Source organism: Haliotis rufescens, unplaced genomic scaffold, assembly GCF_023055435.1.
Source record: "Haliotis rufescens isolate VD_foot unplaced genomic scaffold, xgHalRufe1.0.p SCAF_10, whole genome shotgun sequence".
NCBI lineage: Eukaryota > Metazoa > Mollusca > Gastropoda > Lepetellida > Haliotidae > Haliotis > Haliotis rufescens.
This window is the reverse complement of record NW_025963780.1, coordinates 37,427,388-37,451,520: the sequence shown is the minus strand read 5'-3', so window position 1 is coordinate 37,451,520 and position 24,133 is coordinate 37,427,388. Positions and strand designations below refer to the sequence as shown.

The following is a 24,133-nucleotide window of genomic DNA, read 5'->3' as shown; positions in this document are numbered from 1 at the left end:
AATATAGAAATGAGACATAAAAGAAAAAATGGTCGAACAGATTTATTACGTTCCACTTTCTGTGGTACAAACAAGCATATTGTGGACAGGAATTCACGTTCTTTTAGAGACCAGATGCTTTTGGAGTTAGGCTGGAATGATGCTAAAACCTCACTGTCACCACTGGGGATACCAATTTCAGGACAACATTATGACCACAAGGCTACATCACTGCATCATGCTTTTGGACCTTATAGTAGTTGATCATATACACTAGGAAAGATAAATTAATTTTCTGTTTTTAATTTTTTTTCACATAAATGATATACAGGCTTTCAAAATCAAGTATACTACCCAAAAGAAGTTACAGAACACCCGAGTTTTGCATCTGGCTATAGTTAATCTGCCATGGCTGTGGGTACTGCAACACAAACTCTTCCAGTAGTGGGTGTTCTTTAACTTGTTTTGAGTAGTATAAATCTATTAAGAACGCAAGTCTAGTCGACAAAGATATAATTGTCACACCAACATACATATATGACCAGAAGACCTGTTGTATCCTGATGTCCGTACCGACATAACTACTGACTTGTCTGGCCAGTCAGATCATGTGTCAGCAAGACCTGTTGTATCCTGATGTCCATACCGGCATAACTACTGACTTGTCTGGCCAGTCAGATCATGTGTCAGCAAGACCTGTTGTATCCTGATGTCCGTACCGGCATAACTACTGACTTGTCTGGCCAGTCAGATCATGTGTCAGCAAGACCTGTTGTGTCCTGATGTCCGTACCGGCATAACTACTGACTTGTCTGGCCAGTCAGATCATGTGTCAGCAAGACCTGTTCTGTCCTGATGTCCATACCGGCATAACTACTGACTTGTCTGGCCAGTCAGATCATGTGTCAGCAAGACCTGTTGTATCCTGATGTCCGTACCGGCATAACTACTGACTTGTCTGGCCAGTCAGATCATGTGTCAGCAAGACCTGTTCTGTCCTGATGTCCGTACTGGCATAACTACCGACTTGTCTGGCCAGTCAGATCATGTGTCAGCAAGACCTGTTCTGTCCTGATGTCCGTACTGGCATAACTACTGACTTGTCTGGCCAGTCAGATCATGTGTCAGCAAGACGTTATGATTATTTCTTAATGTCACAATTGCATGCTTTCAGGAGCTCCCATCTACTGAACTCTCCATGTCTGGTTCATCTCTCTTGTCTTCTTGTAGAATCTGCAACAACCAATCCATCAGTGCAATGCCTTACATGACCACTGGCAGGTATATGTAGGTATTGTTACCACTGTCATGGCAAAACGTAGGGTAGTCATTCTGAATAATTTGGCAACAGCATCCGCACGGATCCAATCATCTTCGGTGGCTGACTGGAGAGGTTCGGGTCGTGCTATTTATTAACAGCAGACATTTTGACCACTGGAACCTGTTTTTGGTCTGTGTCTTCAGATCCTATGCCAGAGTCTCAGGCAATATCCTCACCTTGATTGACGTGTCTTGCTGAAACAGGGACAATGAATCAATCTAAAATCCGATCTTAGTTCTAGCTACCACGAAACAAAGTTCTGAGGACATCCCATTCAGGTCACATAAGAACGACCATTCATCCGACTAATCAGAGCGTCGCTTACCAGATCAGGACATGACTGTTAGGATGAGCTTTGTCATCATGCAACCTCGAAAAGATCAAAACAGGGTGACAGTCTGTATGACTGATGATGTCAATCTTGTGTCTATCTCTCGTTTCAATGGGACAAATATTTGAAACAGAAGAGACTTTCCATCTCCAGCGGGAAGCACTGCCATACAATCTCAGCCATTTATAAGACATTACAGAATTTCCTCTTCAGTTTTCAAATTTTGAACCAATGTGCTGTCAGAACTAGTGCTGTAGAGCTAGAGAAAGCTGCTATCTGATTGGCTATTATTTACTTCTTGTTACAGTCATTTCATTGATCGGTCAAAGTTCGGGTAATGTCGTCCTGACAGGACCTGTAAAGGGATGCGTTCAGATCTTTGTGTAGCAGTAGGGAGAACTAAGATCTGATTAAAATGACATTGATGATGTTATGTAACATTGTTAAATTTTGTTAAGGAATGACCATTTAATATTTGCGTGGGGCATGGGGCTGTGATATTATTTCAAATGCTGTTTCCAGATTACAATTTTATTCTCTGAATGGACGAACAAGACAATTTGTGTCAAACCAACAACATTTTTTTTTAAGAAATCCAGTGTTAAGTTTACCAAGGCAAAATGATACTTTCTCAGGGAAATCTTTCTCTCTTTCTTGCTCAGCCCCCTGACAGGAACTTGTTGAGGCTGCTCTGGGAATTACCTGATTTACATAGAGATTACTACACGAGAGTCTGTCACATACCATATATCGTACCAGTTGTGGGTATGAGTTAATGAACACCCTAGCTCAAGATCACAGACCACAGTCTCTACCAAAGAAAATCCTAATGAGTGAGTATGGTTTTACGCCGCTTTTAGCAATATTCCAGCAATATAACGGCAGGGGACACCAGAAATGGGCTTCACACATTGTACCCATGTCGCGAATCGAACCCGGGTTTTCAGCGTGACAAGCGAACACTTTAACCACTACGCTACCCGACCGCCCCTAAAATCCTAATGACAAATTTTGATTGAAATAAATACCTTCATGCTGATGAATGACATCGAATGCTCACTTGCTTCACTTGATGCTGGGAGAGTTAGTACACAACTGAAAGGAAAGAAATATATTCTCATAATGCAGTTGTATAAATTAATCTCTTTACATGTTTAAGCGAGTTACTTGCCCAATATTTCAACCTCCCCTACCTACATTGTATGCAACATAACATCTACAAGTAACACTGACATCTGTCGAGTTTGCAAAGAATGAAGTCATGCATTGAGAATTAACATCTTTCAGGCCTTGTCCAAGAAAGCGATCTTGTCCTACAGAAGATGTCTACATTGATAAACTGTTCAGTTCTTGTAATTTAGTTAAATCATATCTTTACTTAACAAAAAAAAGTTAGCGATCATGAATATTTTTGGGGACATTTTTTTGTAGTGAGGTCTACATATATTTCATAAAAATATCCCTAAAAATATCCATGATCCCTAACTTCTTTTGTTCAGTATGTATATATATATATATATATATTGCAGTCTCTTCACTATACCACCATACTCACACCTAAACAATAACAAATGAGCACTAAACGTCTGTAACATACAACAAGAGATCAAAGCAGTCACTTACTCCGACTTCTGCATCACAACAAAGTAAGCATGTTTCATGATTAGTTAGTGAGTTCCAAATTAACGTCACATCGGCAATATTTCAGCCATATCGCTCATGATTAAAACATAACATTCAGTATCATACAAATAACTCTCCTTAATTCTTATCGCGCATCATAACTCAATTTTGCTAAGGATATTTGCCGCTCATCACTAAATATACTATTCAAAAAAGTCAAGTGTCACCCATTTCTTTCATTTTACCATAATTAATCTGTCATGGCATGACAGATTAACTACAGTATTATGAAAGGATTGGGGGGATCCTTAATTTCTTTAAAGTAGTATATGTCCTCTATAAATCCTGATCTGACAAACATGAGGTCATTCCGTATGTCACAATCAATGTCAAGCGTGTCCTCAATGAGGTTGTCGCGTTCTACGACTATCGTAAGCTGTTGTCAAGACGTAGGAATAATAAGGACACTTAATTTTTTTAAGGAATAGGGGGCACGGGTGGCCCAGTCGTCTAAGGCACCGCGATTCGCTGTGCAGAGCTGCGTCCCTTGGGCACGGCAGAAACCTATGATTGTGGGTTCGAATCCCGGTTCACCCCGATTATATTTCTAGGTTTGTCAGCACCATACCCGTGCTCGTGGGTTTCACCGAACTGGTAAACATCTGAGACCTGCATCAGTTCGGGCTTTCCTCCCATATTAAACTGACAAGCCACGATATAACTGGAATACTGTTAAAAGCGGCATTAAACCCAACTCACTCGCTCACTCTTTAAGGAATGCTCGGTTTACAACCCCAGAAAAGTAGGCACAAAAATTGCCATGATTGCCAGACATATCTGATGTTAGAATCACTGAAGATCATAAAAATATAGCATTATATTTCCAGCATGAAGTTCCGAGTATGTTTCATTCAATGCTTCAGCTAATTCTGACTGATCTCACATTAATTGATTGGTTATCCTTAGCAAAGATTGAGTAACATGACTGATCTCCTTGTCATCACACAGTATCAATACATCAAGTATTCCTTTATTTCACGTCACATTTATCTTGCGAAGAGAGAAATCATCCGACAATACAATGCTGACGTCACAGAACATATTGTTTCTAAAATATAGTTAAGTTATTTGAAGTACGCTACTTGTACGTTTTGCCTACTAAATATCACATTGCTAATCAGCTGATATAAAATATAATCCACAAAAAAAACTTCTGAGTGTGTCGCATTGGGACTTTTTGCACAACTGAATTCTGCAAGTTAATTTACTTAATATCAACAGGGAATAATATTTTGCGAGAATGAATGCATATCTTTAGTCCTATTGCAGAGGAATTTCAGTTACTGATCATGAAAATAAGGTACAAAGAATCAGAAGGCTACCAAAAGATATAAACACATAGTTAAAGGGATGTCTTCCAAAACTATGTTTGTCAGTGTCAGCAGAAAGACAAGGTGTCTTGCTACAGCAAGAAACAATCCACTGTCACTTGCTCACAATTTCTCTCCCCCACAAGAAAATGCCCTGAGTGAAACAACACATGGACTACCCGTGAAGCAGTCAGTTACTCGGTCGTCCTCCGTGTTGTCCTGCTGCTGATGTCAGTTGCTCCTTGTCCTCGCTGTCAGTAACACCGTCGTCAACATCTTCTCGCGTTACACGTACTTCTATATCTATACGTTTGAAACAGGTACTCTCTGCTGATGGTAGCACAAAGTCAATACGTGTTTTCAACATGCTGACTTTAAGAGGAACTAAACTTTCTTCACTGGAACACTAATGACTATGACGACATTTGACTTGTCTTCAAACCTATGTCTACATTCCTAGATTTATCAAGGCAAACTGATAAACTAACAGCTAATGTCTTACACTTGGAGTGCCATTTAAAGGACATTTATCCCAAGAGGAGATTGGACTGTGATTTGTGAACCAGTACTATTGTACAGCGACTGGTCCAGTGATCTTTCCTGTGGGACAGTTCTATTGTACAGCTACTGGTCCAGTGATCTGTGGGACAGTTCTATTGTACAACTACTGGTCCAGTGATCTGTGGGACAGTTCTATTGTACAGCTACTGGTCCAGTGATCTTTCCTGTGGGACAGTTCTATTGTGCAACTAATGATCCAGTAATCTGTGGGACAGTACTATTGTACAGCTACTGGTCCAGTGATTTGTAGGACAGTTCTATTGTACAACTACTGGTCCAGTGATCTTTCCTGTGGGACAGTTCTATAACACAGCTACTGGTCCAGTAATTTGTGAACCAGTACTATTGTACAGCGACTGGTCCAGTGATCTTTCCTGTGGGACAGTTCTATTGTACAGCTACTGGTCCAGTGATCTGTGGGACAGTTCTATTGTACAACTACTGGTCCAGTGATCTGTGGGACAGTTCTATTGTACAGCTACTGGTCCAGTGATCTTTCCTATGGGACAGTTCTATTGTGCAACTAATGATCCAGTAATCTGTGGGACAGTACTATTGTACAGCTACTGGTCCAGTGATTTGTAGGACAGTTCTATTGTACAGCTACTGGTCCAGTGATCTGTGGGACAGTTCAATTGTACAGCTACTGGTCCAGTGATCTGTGGGACAGTTCTATAACACAGCTACTGGTCCAGTGATTTGTGGGACAGTTCTATTGTTCAGCTACTGGTCCAGTGATCTGTGGGACAGTTCTATAACACAGCTACTGGTCCAGTAATTTGTGGGACAGTTCTATTGTACAGCTACTGGTCCAGTGATTTGTGGGACAGTTCAATTGTACAGCTACTGGTCCAGTGATCTGTGGGACAGTTCAATTGTACAGCTACTGGTCCAGTGATCTGTGGGACAGTTCTATAACACAGCTACTGGTCCAGTGATTTGTGGGACAGTTCTATTGTTCAGCTACTGGTCCAGTGATCTGTGGGACAGTCCTATAACACAGCTACTGGTCCAGTAATTTGTGGGACAGTTCTATTGTACAGCTACTGGTCCAGTGATTTGTGGGACAGTTCAATTGTACAGCTACTGGTCCAGTGATCTGTGGGATAGTTCTATTGTACAGCTACTGGTCCAGTGATTTGTGGGACAGTTCAATTGTACAGCTACTGGTCCAGTGATCTTTACTGTGGGACAGTTCTGTTGTACAACTACTGGTCCAGTGATCTGTGGGACAGTTCAATTGTACAGCTACTGGTCCAGTGATCTGTGGGACAGTTCTATAACACAGCTACTGGTCCAGTGATTTGTGGGACAGTTCTATTGTTCAGCTACTGGTCCAGTGATCTGTGGGACAGTTCTATAACACAGCTACTGGTCCAGTGATTTGTGGGACAGTTCTATTGTACAGCTACTGGTCCAGTGATCTTTACTGTGGGACAGTTCTATTGTACAACTACTGGTCCAGTGATCTGTGGGACAGTTCTATTGTACAGCTACTGGTCCAGTGATCTTTACTGTGGGACAAGGCCCCGTTTCACAAAGGCACCATTGTGCTACGACCGTCAAATGTCTGTTAAAGATAATAACACACAGTCACAGTGGTACAGCGGTACACAAGTTGTCTGTGCTGGTGATCTATTCTGCTCTGTAATATCCAAGAGATTTTGTATTGTGATATGGACAAAGGGAGACAAGCATGTGGTACCAGGGACCTATTCTGCCTCGGGCTCTCCAACTGTTGTAAATCTGTTAAAGTCTATATGACAGTCGTAGTGGTACAATCCGTTGTAAAACGGAGCCCTGCACTACCATACAGCTGTTGACCCACTGATCTTTACTGAGGGACAGTTTTACTCTACAGCTTATGTCTTTTACCCGAAGATCTTACACTGTCCTGGCAACACACGTCAAAAAAGGTTGGTTTGTTGTTTAACGCCGCACTAAGCCATATTCCAGCTATATGACGGCGGTCTGTAAATAATCGAGTCTGAGCCAGACAATCCAGTGATTGATATCATGCGCATCAATCCACGCAATTGGGATACGATGACATGCATCAACCACATGCCGTTAGTCCCCTTTTACGACAAGCATTGTCCCGTCAAGAAAGGAGTCAAGTTAAGATGTCGCTGAAGCAGTCAGATTCTTTATCACATTTATTATCTCTTTAGAAAGGATTTTACATGACAATAGTTTAACATGTGACAACACTATGCCAAGTATGCATGATAAGATGACTTCTACATTAAGACAAACTGGACACAGGGCGGGGGTGTGCGGCTCTAAAACTCATGTATTGATAAACAATAAAAGCAATGAGGCATTAAGTGAGACAGAAGACTGCTGTTAGTACCTCCAGCCCCAAAACAACATTCCTACACAGGACAATTAACACCATAATGAAAAACAATGATTTATGAATAAAAGTATATGTCAACACTGTTCTTGTTGTAAATCCCTTTGCTTCAAGAACGCAACCAGAGCAATCCTCGTGGGACAATGAGAACTTAGACTTCCAAATACTCATTATTTGTTGTGATCATGTCCAACTGACGTAATAGATTTAGCTGTCAAATGTGTAGAAAATTACAAATATGTTCAACATGTTCAATGTCTGAGCTGTTATTAAACCTACAACTCAGGGTGAAAACAACCAAAATAACGTTTGAACAAGAACGGGTTCACAGATGTTAAACAGTCAACCAAACACGTGAATGTCACAACTATTGACAAAGGTGATCTCGGGCTATTTGTCGAAAATGTTCACAGTTATCAGGTCAGTACTGTGATTGGTCAATTGTTTTCCGTTTTCACTGTCAAGTGTTCTGTGATTGGTCGACTTCTCAAAGTCACAGGCGCATGTCTGTTCGTTGGTGACGTCCGTTTCAAGGTCAGTCAACTGTTAAGAAATTGACATGGTATTAACATTGACATACTTGTTCACAGATCATGAAAATGGCCACTGCAAGGCTGAAGAAAAACATTAGTATTCAGGTACCAGGTTATCAGAGAAAGCAGCCAGCATTAAAGCAGTTTTACTTATTTCTAAAATTTGACATCCATGTAGGATATTAGGCACGAAATAGCGCCACAAAGAATTCAGAAGTCACTACATGTGAACCAATTGTTGTAATTTCCTTAGCCTTATCATTAGATTTTCATCCCATCTCACATGGTCAGAACCGTCTGAACCTGGCTACCAGTGCAATTGCTTTCTTGTGGACATTCAGCACCAGACCTGCACTCATGGGCATTAAAATAAGAGGTGATTGTCTACGGTCTGCGTCAGTGTAGGTTTTAAGTTTTAACCTGTGAAGCTGACCCGTCGTGTCAAGATGTAAATGAATTAAAAAGACCACATACAAGCTGGGGATCTATTCTGCCTCGAGATCTCCATGGGATTCACTTTGCATTACTCTTCCTCGACAGAGGGACATTTTCAGTACTGGGGACTTATTCTACCTCGGGATCTCCATGGGATTCACTTTGCATTACTCTTCCTCGACAGAGGGACATTTTCAGTACTGGGGACTTATTCTACCTCGGGATCTCCATGGGATTCACTTTGCATTACACTTCCTCGACAGAGGGACATTTTCAGTACTGGGGACTTATTCTACCTCAGGATCTCCATGGGATTCACTTTGCATTACACTTCCTCGACAGAGGGACATTTTCAGTACTGGGGACTTATTCTACCTCGGGATCTCCATGGGATTCACTTTGCATTACACTTCCTCAATAGAGGGACATTTTCAGTACTGGGGACTTATTCTACCTCGGGATCTCCATGGGATTCACTTTGCATTACACTTCCTCGACAGAGGGACATTTTCAGTACTGGGGACTTATTCTACCTCGGGATCTCCATGGGATTCACTTTGCATTACACTTCCTCAATAGAGGGACATTTTCAGTACTGGGGACCTATTCTACCTCGGGATCTCCATGGGATTCACTTTGCATTACACTTCCTCAATAGAGGGACATTTTCAGTACTGGGTACCTATTCTACCTCGGGATCTCCATGGGATTCACTTTGCATTACACTTCCTCGACAGAGGGACATTTTCAGTACTGGGTACCTTTTCAGTCTTGGGATCTCCATGGGATTCACTTTGCCTTACACTTCCTCAATAGAGGGACATTTTCAGTACTGGGTACCTATTCTACCTCGGGATCTCCATGGGATTCACTTTGCATTACACTTCCTCGACAGAGGGACATTTTCAGTACTGGGTACCTTTTCCCTCTTGGGATCTCCATGGGATTCCAGGGTTAGAAACTAACAGTTTTTGTCCACTAGTCCTTATAATGATAACATATAGCAAAACCCTTAAAATAGGCCAATTTCTACTAGTCCTTAGGATACCTTTACTATTGGGCAGTTTGGTAAGGACTACAGGACTAGTGCCAATTTCTGCCGCTGGATTCACTTTGCATTACACTTCCTCGACAGCTGGACACAAATTTTCAGTACTGGGGACCTATTCTGCCCTGTAATTGGTAGTCTGGACCAAGGGAGACAAGCATGTGATATGGGACCTATTCTACCCTGTGACCTTATGGGATTCAACATGACCTGACTGGCGGAAATAGTCCCCCTAACAATCTCACAACACTGAAAACAATAGAGGGGGAAACCAGATCTCACAATTCCATTTCTAATAATTTTATCCCCATCCAATCAATAAGCAGTGTAGTTTTCAAATATCTAACTACGTCAAGAGGAGTGAGTGAGTGAGTGATTACAGCTAAATCAATTGCTCATGAGAAATGTCCCAGCTATTTACAGAGAGACCTATGAAGATGGATGAAAATCTAATGACCTCCTCCCACTGGCCGACAGATCAACAAGGCAAACACTGCTAGAGAAGCTCCGGACTGGGAGACAGGGAGTGAGGGAACCTGCCACCAATGTCCTCACACTAGTTACCAGTCATCATCACCAATAAAACATGTTAGGAAAGTTCAATAGAAAATCCTTTCAGACACACAAAAGAAGATTTTAGTTATTGTTTTGTTGAAGACATGAAATTCAAAGACAAAGATCAAAGTGTCTGTGGTAATTGTTAAGTCACACGTCAAGGATAGACATTGCTCCCAGGGATTCAAAAATGCTTGTAAATATCATTGTTGACCGTCATCAAAGTTTTGCCAGTACAAACATGCCAACAGCTGTAATAACCTACATCCATAATTCTACATCCATATTTCTCAAATGCACATTTTGTATTTACCCTGAAAACCAGCAATTTCAACGAAAGTTTCTGTCAATTTTACCCTCGAACTGTTTGATTGGCATTCTAGACGTTGGCGAGTTTGTATCTTAATGTTAGCCCCCATTCAGCATTAACTATCAGTGAGTGTGTGAGTTTGACTTTACGCCGCTTTCAGCAATATTCCAGCAATATTCCAGCAATATCCGGCAGGGACATCGGAAATGGGCTTCACACATTGTACCCATGTCGGGATTCAAACCCGGGTCTTCAGGATGACAAGCAAACACTTTAACCACTAGGCTAACTATCAGTAGAGGAAGCATGTACAGTATGCAACTTTAGTATGTGTGGCCCATTAGTTCAAAGCCAGGTCTAGTGAACTGTCTTTTAGTCTTGTATACTAAGCTAATGAAAGTCAATACATCAATGGGATAATCTACCGGCAAAACAATTGTCAAGTGACAAATTCCGGGTTTAAGACTCAAAGATTGATGGCACAGAGAGCATCTAACATCATCAAGGACTTTTGAACCCCTGCTGCAATAACCCAGAATGATAGTATCCCTCCAGACTCGCAATAACCCATCCCTCTCACCTTGCAAAACGCCCACATCAGTATCTGGCTTTCTTCGCTGGACCCTCCCCTGCTCCCTCGTTCTTGGGAGGCTCGGCCTCTAGCACCTTGAGCCTCTGTCCAGTGAGGTGCTGACCATGCAGCACCTGGATAGCCTTCATAGCGGCCTCCTTGCTGCCAAACTTGGCGTAACCATAGTTACGTCCTAATAGAGATACACAGTTTACATTGGTATGGTATAGACAACAACTGTAGCATGGAGCAACATTCAGATGCACAAATATTACAGCTGAGTGAAATTTATAAAACCTTTTTGTAGCAATAGTTTTGCAAGGTCTCAACCGTCTGTGACAATCTAATGTGTGATTGAGTATGTTTTATTGGGGTTTTTAGCAATATTCCAACAATATCTTGACGGGGGATACCAGAAATGGGCTTCACAAATTGTACCCATGTCAGGCTTCACAAATTGTACCCATGTTGGGAATCGAACCCGGGTCTTCGGCGGGATGAGCGGACAGTGTGCGTGGCTCATCAGACAACTGAGCACAACATTCAGTCCAGTGTTTGAATTAAGCACCTGCCTGTAGGTAGATCCATAGATCGTAGTCCCATAGTATGAGAGAGATATATGGTTCCTTATGTACAAACAGCCTCTTAACATACTTCACAACTTACACATTAATTTCTATAGCTAGCACAATCACTCCCTGTCGATATTTTATATAGCCACTCTACAACTCAAGCTACTTTCTGTGTAGTTTGAAGGATTGTACTAGCATACATTCTAAGAACATGCAGGGCCGTGGTCATCATAAAGCAACTTGTGGAAGACGTCACATCTCAACAACAACAAAAATAATCAACTGAAGATATTTTGCAGAAAGGCTGCAGCTTCTAAAGTCTGTTGGTCCTGATGGCGTCCTGGCAATTTGAATTGTTGAGTAAGTGATTACCACTTGAATTAGTCATGAGTGAGTGAGTATGGTTTACGCCGCTTTTAGCAATACTCCAGCATTATCACAGCAGAGGACACCAGGAATGGGCTTCACATATTGTACCCACATCGGGAATCGAACCCGGGTATTTAGCGTGACGAGCAAACGCTTTAACCACTAGGCTACCCGACCGCCCCGAATTAGTCATGAAGAAACAGTCTAAGTAATGGAAAGATAAGTGCAAGCTAAGGACTGGTACCAAGCATAATCATAACAAAATCATTTTTTGAAAACTGAAAGAGACCACCCACCTGCCAGCAAGTAAACATCAATCAGATTGCCAAATCTGCAGAAGGCATCTCGCAGAATCTTCTCAGATACAGACGAGGGCTGACATACGATGAACAGCCTCTGTGCTACGGGCGTGTCTTCTGGTTGGAGGGGTTTGGGAGGGGGGAGGGCGATGTTGCAGTACCCCACCCTCTCCATGGAGCTCTCTGCATTGAGGACCTGGTGTGGGTTGATCCCGGCCTTCTCCAGCAACATGGCCGCCTACAATAGTCAGTGTTACCATAGTAACATTATGCTCACAGGATATAGTACCAATACACAGATGTTATACAGTACTGTGTGCTGTTGTACAAAACAACCTTAGCGCTACGACTCTGGTAAGTCTATGTGAAGGTATGAGAGTTACGATCACCTTAGCGCTAAGATCGCTTTGTACAACAGCACCCTTGCATATTTAAAGGCAATGATCCCAGTTTTCAAGGGTAAGATCCTCGGACCCAAATGTTCTTTCAAACCTATATTTATTACCACATTCTTACTTTTTTTCATTGTCAGAAAAGTTGACGTTTGTCATGTTAGGCACCATGAAGAATGGAAAAAGTTAAAAAAAATATCTATTGTGTCCAGTAATACTCTGATGTAATAATCTTGCTATCTGAAAGTGCTGGCAAAAAATCCAGAAGATTTAGATGGATAAGAAAAAAAGAACACTTTTTGGGAATATATCATGATGGCGAAAGAGTGAGTGAGTTGGGTTCATCGCCACTTTTAACAGCATTCCAGTCATGTAATGGAGTGTCAGGTTGTTGGAGGAAAGCTTGAAGTCATGCAGGTCTCAGACGTTTACCACTTTGGTGGAACCCACGAGAACGGGTATGGTGCTGACAGACATAGCACCCATCATGCAACTCTACACAGGAAAATGCAGTGCCTAACGACTGGGTCTCTCGTGCCCCAAGAGCAAATACTGGTAGATCTTTACTATTGCCATATGTGTTGTGTGTCGAGTCATATCTCTCATGTCGTGGCTAGTCTAATACTGACCTGATGTCGGACATCGGGGCCATCTCTTGACCTTGACCTAAAGGAACAGAAACGAATATGAGGAGAATGTTATGGAAGACAAATCATGTTTCACTGATACAACACCAACAGGGAGGGATTATTATTAGCCGGTATGTTTGGTAACTTGGTAACTTGGTATCTTTGTCATACTTGAATCAACGTCAACTGACTCACCCTGAAAAACTGTTTCCTGGGGATCCCCCTCCATCAGCAAAGGACACTCGGAGCTGACTGCCAATAGGGTACTCGAAGCCGTCCAGCTTGTCCCGGGCATAGGATGCACACTGGGGGTTGGAGTAGCGTGCATACCCAATACCTGCAACACAGGGATATATAGTACCGTACAGTACCTGTGACACTGGGATATATAGCAGTGTACAGTATCTGCAACAGAGATGTATAGTACTGTACAGTACTTGCAATACAGGGATATATAGTAGTGTACAGTATCTGCAACACTGGGATATATAGAACTGTACACTATCTGCAACACAGGGATATATGGTATGGTACTGTACCATGTACCTGCAACACTGGGACATATAGTACCGTACAGTACCTGCGACACAGGGATAATTAATAATACTGTACAATGCCTCCAACACAGGGATATATAGTACTGTGCAGATCCTGCAACAGGGATATATAGTACTGTACAACACCTGCAACACAGGATATATGGATGTATTCAATACCTGTACATTTGAAATGTTTCACCTGTTGCGAAAAGTCATAGTAATCAAAACCAGGGAGGCTCCCAAAATATTGCAATTTGTAGAGCAACGATTGTCCTACCTGTTGACTCATTGAAGTCACAATACTCCAGTCCGGGGACGAGGCTGAAGAGCACGGACAGGTAGCGCTGGGGCAGACCTATCGCAGCAACGATCTGCAGCTTGACGCACGGTGAAGAGATGGGGTAGTTGTCCAGGATGTCAAGCGGACCCATCTGATTTGGCGTCATCGTGACTGCGGAGGAAAGATTCTGTCTAAGCTAGTCCATTTTGGCATGTTTGGTGGGAGTACCGATATCAAAGCACCGGGTAATTGGCATCCCACATTTAACCCTAGGCAGAGTCTAAATTGGGCACTATTAAATATGGTTCGAGATGGGTGGCACTTGAACATAATACAAACAGTTATTTCAAATAATTCTTCACATCCTAACAACTGCGCAATACAGTGAAATTTTCATATTCAAGTCTGCGGATTAAGAATATCCAATTGTAATTTCATGCTGAAAATGTTTCAATCAATTAGTCAATAAAAGATGTTATATCCTAAAAACTGGGCAATGAGAGAACTAAATTACACTAATATTATACCAAATTTAGACTAGTAACAAAGTTCCTGAGGTCATTTACTGACATAACATGCAACTCCACCCAAAGGGAAAAGCCCATCTACTCACAGTCTCGTCCTCCAAGAGGTCCACCAAGACCACCACCGAGACCACCGCCATGACCACCTCCAAGACCACCGCCAACACCACCTCCAAGACCACCGCCTAGACCTCCGCCTAGACCTCCACCTAGACCGCCCAGACCACCCATACCGCCGCCGCCATGCCCGCCGCCATGCCCACCGCCATGACCGCCGCCATGACCTCCGCCGTGCCCACCATGATCTCGATGGTCACGATGGCCTCCACCACCGCCATGTCGGTTGTAGCTGCCACCACCATAGTCATCATCGTACGACCTCTTCGACCCTGCGATAAGAAAAAATACATTTGAAAACTACTTTTATTGTTCCACCATGGTGGTCATTGTAAGGCTCTATTGACCCAGAAATACAACAAACAGATCTAAGAAGTCTAACTTCATGTATAATGCCACATTGTGGCTATCAGAGAGTGGGTGAATAGCGCCACAGCAAGCAATGTTTCAGCTATATCACAGCAGTCTGTATATAATCATATCTGCACCAGACAAAGCATATCATGGAACAAGCATCAACATCCAAATCATCAGGGTACATGGACTTGCATCAAGATCCACAGCATCAGGGTACATGGGCAAGCATCAAGATCCACAGCATCAGGGTACATGACCAAGCACCGAGATCCACAGCATCAGGGTACATGACCAAGTACCGAGATCCACATCATCAGGGTACATGACCAAGCACCGAGATCCACATCATCAGTGTAAATGGACATGAATCAAGATCCACATCATTAGGGTACATGACCAAGCACCGAGATCCACATCATTAGGGCTCATGACCATGCATCAAGATCCACATCATCAGGGTACATGAACAAACATCAAGATCCATGTAATAACGGTACATGAACAAGCATCAAGATCCACATCATCAGGGTACATGAACAAGCATCAAGATCCACATCATCAGGGTACATGGACATGAATCAAGATCCACATCATCAGGGTACATGAACAAGCATCAAGATCCACATCATCAGGGTACATGGGCAAGCACCGAGATCCACATCATCAGGGTACATGACCAAGCACCGAGATCCACATCATCAGTGTACATGGACATGAATCAAGATCCACAGCATCAGGGTACATGACCAAGCACCGAGATCCACATCATCAGTGTACTTGGACATGAATCAAGATCCACATCATTAGGGTACATGACCAAGCACCGAGATCCACATCATCAGGGTACATGACCAAGCACCGAGATCCACATCATCAGTGTACATGGACATGAATCAAGATCCACAGCATCAGGGTACATGACCAAGCACCGAGATCCACAGCATCAGGGTACATGACCAAGTACCGAGATCCACATCATCAGGGTACATGACCAAGCACTGAGATCCACATCATCAGTGTACTTGGACATGAATCAAGATCCACATCATTAGGGTACATGACCAAGCACCGAGATCCACATCATCAGGGTACATGACCAAGCACCGAGATCCACATCATCAGTGTACATGGACATGAATCAAGATCCACAGCATCAGGGTACATGACCAAGCACCGAGATCCACAGCATCAGGGTACATGACCAAGTACCGAGATCCACATCATCAGGGTACATGACCAAGCACTGAGATCCACATCATCAGTGTACTTGGACATGAATCAAGATCCACATCATTAGGGTACATGACCAAGCACCGAGATCAACATCATTGGGGCTCATGACCATGCATCATGATCCACATCATCAGGGTACATGAACAAGCATCAAGATCCACATCATCAGGGTATATGGACAAGCATCATGATCCACATCATCAGGGTACATGACCATGCATCGAGATCCATGTAATAACGGTACATGAACAAGCTTCAAGATCCACATCATCAGGCTACATGGACAAGCATCAAGATCCACATCATCTGGGTACATGAACAAACATCAAGATCCACATCATCAGGGTATATGGACAAGCATCAATATCCACATCATCAGGGTACATGGACAAGCATCAAGATCCACATCATCTGGGTACATGGAAAAGCATCAAGATCCACATCATCAGTGTACATAGACAAGCATCAAGATCAGACTTTAATGTGATTGGCCTGCAGATATATGACATATGAAAGGCAGGTGGCTACATTCTCCATACATGAGTTTGTTCATTGTTTTAACACCCCACTCAGCAATATTCCTGACTGTGACCTGTATATCATCCAGTCTGGACCAGAAAATCCAGTCACTGATTTAATTAGCACCGGGGTATGTTTAAGTCAATGAGCCGGATTACTGGATCCACACTGTCGCCTATAATTCCAGGCACAGATTGTAGGAGACCAACTCTAACATGGGATCCCCACAGGGCTACTTCAAGCATGCTGATACCGTATTTCTTGAGTATAGTTTTTAAAAAAAAACCAGCTGGGTAGAAGGGGGTGTTCATAATACACGCCATAATGAGTTTTGACATTTCTTTCCCCAAACGCAAAGACACTACCATGAGCATGTAACACCGGAAATACCATGTCAACAAATCCATACTGAAGTACGCAAATTAATCCTGTAATTACACTGTCTGGTTATAAAAAGTGTTCATTGTATATCTGGACTTACGTTTGTAACTTATTTCATTAATTGTATTCAAAATTCCTTTTAATATTGTTTAAATTAATTTAGGCGAAATCCTATGTGAAGCAATCGGAAAATCGCACAACTCACTGTTATTAACCGCAACCACGGTCGGATTACCGCTATTGACGCCTTGAAACAAACTTCAGTTGACAGTGATCGACTACATATATCATAAATGCCATACTTTGACTTGTTAAAAGTCATACTTGTTGTAGTTTGACAATTCTATGTCAACATGTTGTCCTCGCGATAACGTGCGCGGGAGCCTCGATGGTGACTGGTAAAACTGGTAAAAAATAACTGGCAAAAGCGATCAGCTGCACCGAAGTGCTATGCTGAGGGTTATCATTATTTGAAATATATTTAGTAAAAGCCGCAACTAAAATAACAAGATACTGGAATCTTAATCCCTGAATGTAAAACAATGCCTAGCAGAAAAAAAAATACAATTTAAACGGTAAATAAACATGTCTGGAGATTTTTTATCTCAAATTTCAAATTTCTACTGACCAAGTTTCTTATCACCTGTTTGTTTACAGGAATTCGCTAAAGGGGTATGATGTAAAAAAATTTCTGCGCATAATATAATTTCTTTTCCAAAATACTGAATCCGCTAGAGGGGGTGCGCATAACAGTTGGGAGCACAAGAAAATACGGTATTTGACACAGGCAAGGCAAGTGTTTGTGATAACCCACCTCTGTTCTGGTCATAGTAGAATTCTGGGTCGTCCATCTCTCGGACGCCTTTGGGGCGGGGAGGTTCAGCAAACATTGCCTTGTAACCTACAAGTGAAAATGTTCAAAATGAGTTTTTGTTTGTTTGTTGTTTAACGCCAATCAGCAATATGGATATGATGACATGCATCAACCAGTCAGAGAGCCTGAACATCTGATCTCGTCTGTCACCTCTTACCACAAGCATAGGTTGCTGAATACCTATTCTAACCCGGATGTTCTATATGAGGAAGGGAGGAAGTTAAAACCATGGAATATGTTAAGCAGTATCCACGCCAACATTCAAATAGGCTTAATTACACAATGACAAATTCAGAAATTGCAAAAAATTCTAATCTTAATCAAATTCCCACTTTTATAATGTTAAACATATACCCATAATATACACAATGGGCAAATTGACCACAATAGACACATATCCTGTCTGGAACAAGCTAAAAGCATGCTTACATGTGATAAATAGAGTGCAACTGCAGCCCATATTATCATTATAATAATGATTATCATTCTCAGTCATATTATGATAAAGTAAGAATCTTCTGATTGGCATTTGAAAATCTGGGCCCACTTCCACAAAGCAATCTTAGCACTACGACTATTGTAAGCCTCTGTTAAAGTATGGGAGTTACAATCATCTTCTCACTAAGATCGCTTTGTGCAACTGGGCCCTGGACTGTGCCTTCTGTACTGTGTATGTGTCATGGGAATTATCTCCCTTTGGATATGTGAAAAGATGTGGGAGAATAACTCAGTTATTCTTAATTATGTTTAAAGAAATGCGAGTTAATTATCAGTGATGAGGGTGTAACCCAGGTCTTACTCTTGTCACATTCCTCGAAGGCCTTGGCCGCATGATAGGGACGGAAATACTTGACATAGCCAAAACCTTTACTTTCACCGCCCTTGTTCCGGAGAACATTCACATAGTCAATGTCTCCATATTGCTGAAACAAAACAGGAAAGTTTACAATCTGAGTGAGTGAGTGAGTGAGTGAGTGAGTGAGTGAGTGAGTGGATTGATGGGTGGTCGAGCGAGCGAGTGTGTTTTGGGTGGGTGGGTAGGTGGGAGGGACATAACCACAGCACTTGTAATATATACTTGTAATATAGCAGTTTGGACAAGTGGTCAAACGTGTGATCACACAGAGGTATGATGTCACACTATCAGACAGGTTACGATGTCAAGCATGTCAGCATTGCATTCAATGCAATAATGTTATACTAAGGGCTCTCTCTACCATTTATCTACATATTGGTCCTGTTATTAGTGAACTGCAAGTCACCTCGGCCATAAGTTATAACTACAATGACTTGAATTGGGAAGTGTTTAATTCCTATTTGGGAATTTGTAATGACATTTGCTGCATACAAGGGGCATAACATGGCCTCTGATTAGATCCAGATAATTCCCTGGATCCGCATCACTGTGGTACGATGACACTCAATCAACAATGACACATTTTGCAATGGTAACCTATTCTGCACCAGTATCCCAACAGGGAGACAAGCATGACGTAATGGGGACCTATTCTGCCTCAGAATCCCAACAGGAAAGCAAGCATGATGTAATGGGGACCTATTCTACCAGGGAGACCAGCATGACGTAATGGGGACCTATTCTACCCCAGAATCCCAACAGGGAGACAAGCATGATGTAATGGGGACCTATTCTACCCCAGAATCCCAACAGGGAGACAAGCATGACGTAATGGGGACCTATTCTGCCCCAGAATCCCAACAAGGAGACAAGCATGACGTAATGGAGACCTATTCTGCCCCAGAATCCCAACAGGGAGACCAGCATGGCATAATGGGGACCTATTCTACCAGGGAGACAAGTGTTGGGTTTGAGGAATCCATCCTGCCCAGGAATCCCCAACTCTCCCTCCTACATCATGATGTCACCAAGTGTATGCAACCCTGCCAACTCACGCTGAACTCTGTCCGCAGGTCATCTTCTTTGAAGGATTTTGGAATAACAACAAATAATCGAAGAATTCTCTCCTCCTCTTTGGGGTCGCGAATAGATCCTTCTCTTTTACTATTTGCAATGACAACCTGAAAGATAAGGAAACAAAGTAAACACCTTGAAAACTGGACATATCATGACATAGGTAACTAGAACATTGAAAACATCTCGAGCTCGCAAAGAAACCTACAGCAAAGAGATGCAAATATATCGTTGCAGCACCTTGAACTGGTGGGCCATCATTAGCATCTGAGTCCTTCAGACAAGATTCCCTAAGAAAAACTGCATAACGTATTAGCTTGACTATGTAACAACAATCATAAGATATGTTCTTCCTTATAGCTTTATTTATCAATTATGAAAGATAGTAAGTATGGTAAGTAAAGTGAGTGAGTGGGTCAGTTGGGTTACTTCTGCTTTGAACAGTATTTTATGTTCTATCACAGTGGGTCAGCTTGACAAGGGAGGAAAGCCCGAAGTGATCCAAACCACTTTGGGGAAACCCACAAGCACCTAGAAACAGAATGAGGGCGAACTAGGATTCAAACCGACGACCATAGGTTTCTAAAGTGCCCAAGGAACGCAACACTGAACAGCATATTGCGGCACTTAAGACGACTGGGTCACCCATGCCACCTGGTAAGTAAAGACAATATGTTTGTATTTCCTACCTTGAGTGGTCGAGGCTGCCCCTCTATGTTTCTTCCATTCATCTCCTCCATCGCCAAGGCTGCCTCCGAAGTACGACTGAATGTGATGTAGGCAATTCCTGCAGACAAGAAAAACATAACCGGTACTCCATTACTTCTAGTTCTAGAAATAATCCATAATTTTTATAAAAAGGTGAAACCACAATAAACATTGCCTTGGAGACTGACTAGAGTTTTATACAGAGTACTCGTTAACTACCTTTTATAGTCATAAAATCAATAAGAATTCGACATGGTAAATTTGGTATTAAAGGTCATGGAATGTCCGGTTATCCAAGATATTTGTGATCCTAACTATACACAATCACATATCACAAATATCCTAACTAAAGTAACTGAACCTGACCACCCAATCCATTTGGTCACCTCATACGAGCAGCATAGGTTGCTAGGGACCAATTGTAACCCGGAATTCCCCCAGACACAATGGAAAGGAAATACTTGTGTGAAGTTAAAACACTAAAAGTTGGGAAAACATAATTTGAAAGCTACAAGTATTGTGTATGCCTACAATGTTGGTACATACCCAAAGGTTCCACTGGATATTACAACCAAAGAATTCCCAAGGTATCCAATTTATGCTCTAGTGTTTTTCTATATATTCCCAATGTAAGGGTAAATTGAAGTTTTGGTGTTTTTTCAATGTATGTGATAAAACTACACTATATTTTATGAGATTGCGAATCTGATGACAAAAGCTCACAACAACATGAACTATAAGGACAATTCTTAATCGACAATTGTTATTGTCAAATATTTCACGTAAATATAGTGAGTGAGTGAGTTTGGTTTTACGCCACTTTTAGCAATATTCCAGCAATATCACAGCAGAGGACACCAGAAATGGGCTTCACACATTGTACCCATGTGGGGAATCGAGCCCAGATCTTCGGTGACGAGCGAACGCTTTAACCACTAGGCTACCCGACCGCCCCTCATGTAAATGTACCGGTAACTTACTGCGTTCCTTTTACGCATCATTAGATTCTAAAATGATATAAAATGACAATTTGATGATTTCGTGATTGTACAGTACATATGTAAACATGGTAAGATACAGTCTTATTTTTGGTTGTTCAACATAAAAGAGAGTGTATTTCAGCTATATGACGGCGGTCTGTAAATAAATCGAGTCTGGACCAGGCAATCCAGTGATTGTCATCATGAGCATCGATCTACACAATTGGTATACGATGACACACATCAACCAAGTCAGCGAGCCTGACCACCTCTTACGACAAGCATAGTCACCTTTTACGGCAAGCATGGGTTGCTGAAGACCTATTCCACCCCGGATCTTCACGGAATGCAAGTCAATACATCTACTGAGTGAGTGAATCATGTTCCGGGGTGTGAAACCACAGAGTGAGTGTCTCCTAAGGAAAATAAAAGTGTGATCGTAACATTTTAACACATGCTGGACAGATTAAGTTTAATCATCAGTTTCACTCAAGCTACCAACATAGAAGGTGTACACAACTTCAGCATGTGAATTTGTAAAGAGATATGAACATCACACTTTTTGATAATTATGTGTGATACTTTGCAACATATGATAACCAATGTTTCGTGCGATTTACCGGATAATGAAATTTGCAGCAGCATTAACTTACATGCTAAGCTGATAGTGGACCATTAAACATATAATTTTACCACAATGCATGTACCTATACTTAAATTAGAAAAGGAATCTGTCAAATACACTTAACAATATTTAAATATTTATTTATGTGAATTTTGCAAGATAGAGAAAGAAACTTGATGCATGTATTTTGAGAGTGTGAATATGTGTTTGAATTCTGGCAAAACTTTTTCATATAGTTTTTACAAGATTCAATGTATGTTTTGGTGAAATAAGTGCAAAACCTGCAAATAATCATATTATTATGTTACCTAAGAGACACATTTTTATTTCTAGTTTAAAGAAAAGGAAACCCTCAATGGACGTTTTTAAACAAGTATTAAAAGATGCTATTTATTTGGAATATCTGTCAGCAAAAACTAATAATAAGCTTTGCACTTATAACAGAAAGTGGAAATTGTATTGTGGTTTACATGATGCCTTGAATCTTACATAGATTGCTGACTGTGTGTTATTATTGATTGTTTCCAATCACTTTGACTCTATTGCAAAAGAAAAACTGCAATGTTTCTCCAAGATAAAAAAAATAAAATGATTACAATATTATAATTCGGTACTGTTTATTCTTTAATTATTAGCTTATCTTTCTATGATTGCTCATAAATATGATGTTAACAACTTTCATGCCAGAACATCATAAGAAATAGCTGCGATGTTTTTCATGCCAGAACATCTTGCTCGATCCTACATGATCAAGGCCTATCCTCCAAATATGTGGTGTCAAAATGTTAATAATGCTATATATCACTGTGTATGTAACCACTGAAACTGGAATAAAAATGATTGGAAAAAAAAAAAATATTCAACTATTTGTATGATAACATAACAGTCAACATGTTCAATAATGAAAACTAAGCATTAAAGCTTCTTGAAGTCTTCTTCTTCATGGGTCCTGGTCTCAGTGAAATAAGTCGACACATTAGCTCTAACTATATTAACCAGGTTAACCATGATTATGTTAATGAAATAGGAACACATAAATTCCAATTTGGGATTTTTTATGTACATTTGGTGCAGACTTGGGGCCAAAACAGGCCTAGATAATTCCCTGTCTTCTCCAATTTCATTATCCGACATCTACTGGTTGATACAACAAAGATACAACAGAACCTTGGGGACAAGGTGTTAGAAAGATGTCCACGATATTCTGTAAATTGCAATTGCACTGACGAAGCTAGAAAAGTATTTTTAAGAACGTTATGAAGACGTGAATAGTTGAAAATGTGAAGCTGCCATTGGATATCAAATAGTGAAAGTGAAGTACTAAGTCTGCATGATCATGACGATATCGCAGCTATTTCGGGGACGCTATTTCTTACGATCGATGCCGACACAATGAGCCCATTCTTTCTTCAATTCGTCTTCAAATTCTAGTGCAAGGAAGAACGCAGAAAACATCATATGACTTCTAAATGCCACACTCATAGATATGGAAACTGAGAAAATGTTTATTTCGAGGGAATTATCATTTTAGCATAAAGATTTATCTTCTATTAATGGTTTGACGGAGTTATCTGCCCTTGGTCGTGGTCTCATGCGAAGTTTTTTCTGCAGTTTCATACCTTTTTCTTCATTTGTGCGCCTATCTTTCACGATCCAAAGGTCCTTGATAGTTCCATATGTAGCAAAAGTTTTCTTAAGCATTTCATCTGTGGCGCCTTTGCCACACATGATAAACAAACGCGTATTTGGTGCATCTTCGTGGTTGTACGCCATCTTGGACATTTAGTGGCTTGAGTTATGTGTAACGGTAAT

The 24,133-nt window shown here is 41.4% G+C and overlaps 1 protein-coding gene across 6 annotated transcripts; it reads right to left on the bottom strand.

Moving 5' to 3' along the window:
- Positions 1–27: 27 nt before the first annotated feature.
- LOC124131077 (RNA-binding protein 45-like) lies at positions 28–24,133 on the bottom strand. Of its 6 annotated transcripts, none has more exons than XR_007219505.1 (14): positions 23,941–24,133; positions 20,698–20,795; positions 19,990–20,115; positions 18,878–19,001; positions 18,019–18,105; positions 14,687–14,986; positions 14,071–14,244; positions 13,450–13,591; positions 13,255–13,291; positions 12,231–12,471; positions 11,003–11,186; positions 2,660–2,726; positions 603–1,494; positions 28–529 (listed from the first exon to the last, which is right to left on the bottom strand). XR_007219505.1 is itself a non-coding variant. In XM_046494167.2 (12 exons), exons 1-11 carry the CDS (start codon positions 24,101–24,103, stop codon positions 11,020–11,022), a joined length of 1,659 nt encoding a protein of 552 aa, XP_046350123.1. In that variant the 5' UTR covers positions 24,104–24,132; the 3' UTR covers positions 7,327–8,084; positions 11,003–11,019. The 6 variants fall into 6 exon arrangements, 1 of the variants encoding a protein (XP_046350123.1); XR_007219510.1 differs by having other exon boundaries at positions 676–1,494; XR_007219512.1 differs by having other exon boundaries at positions 28–1,040; positions 1,114–1,494.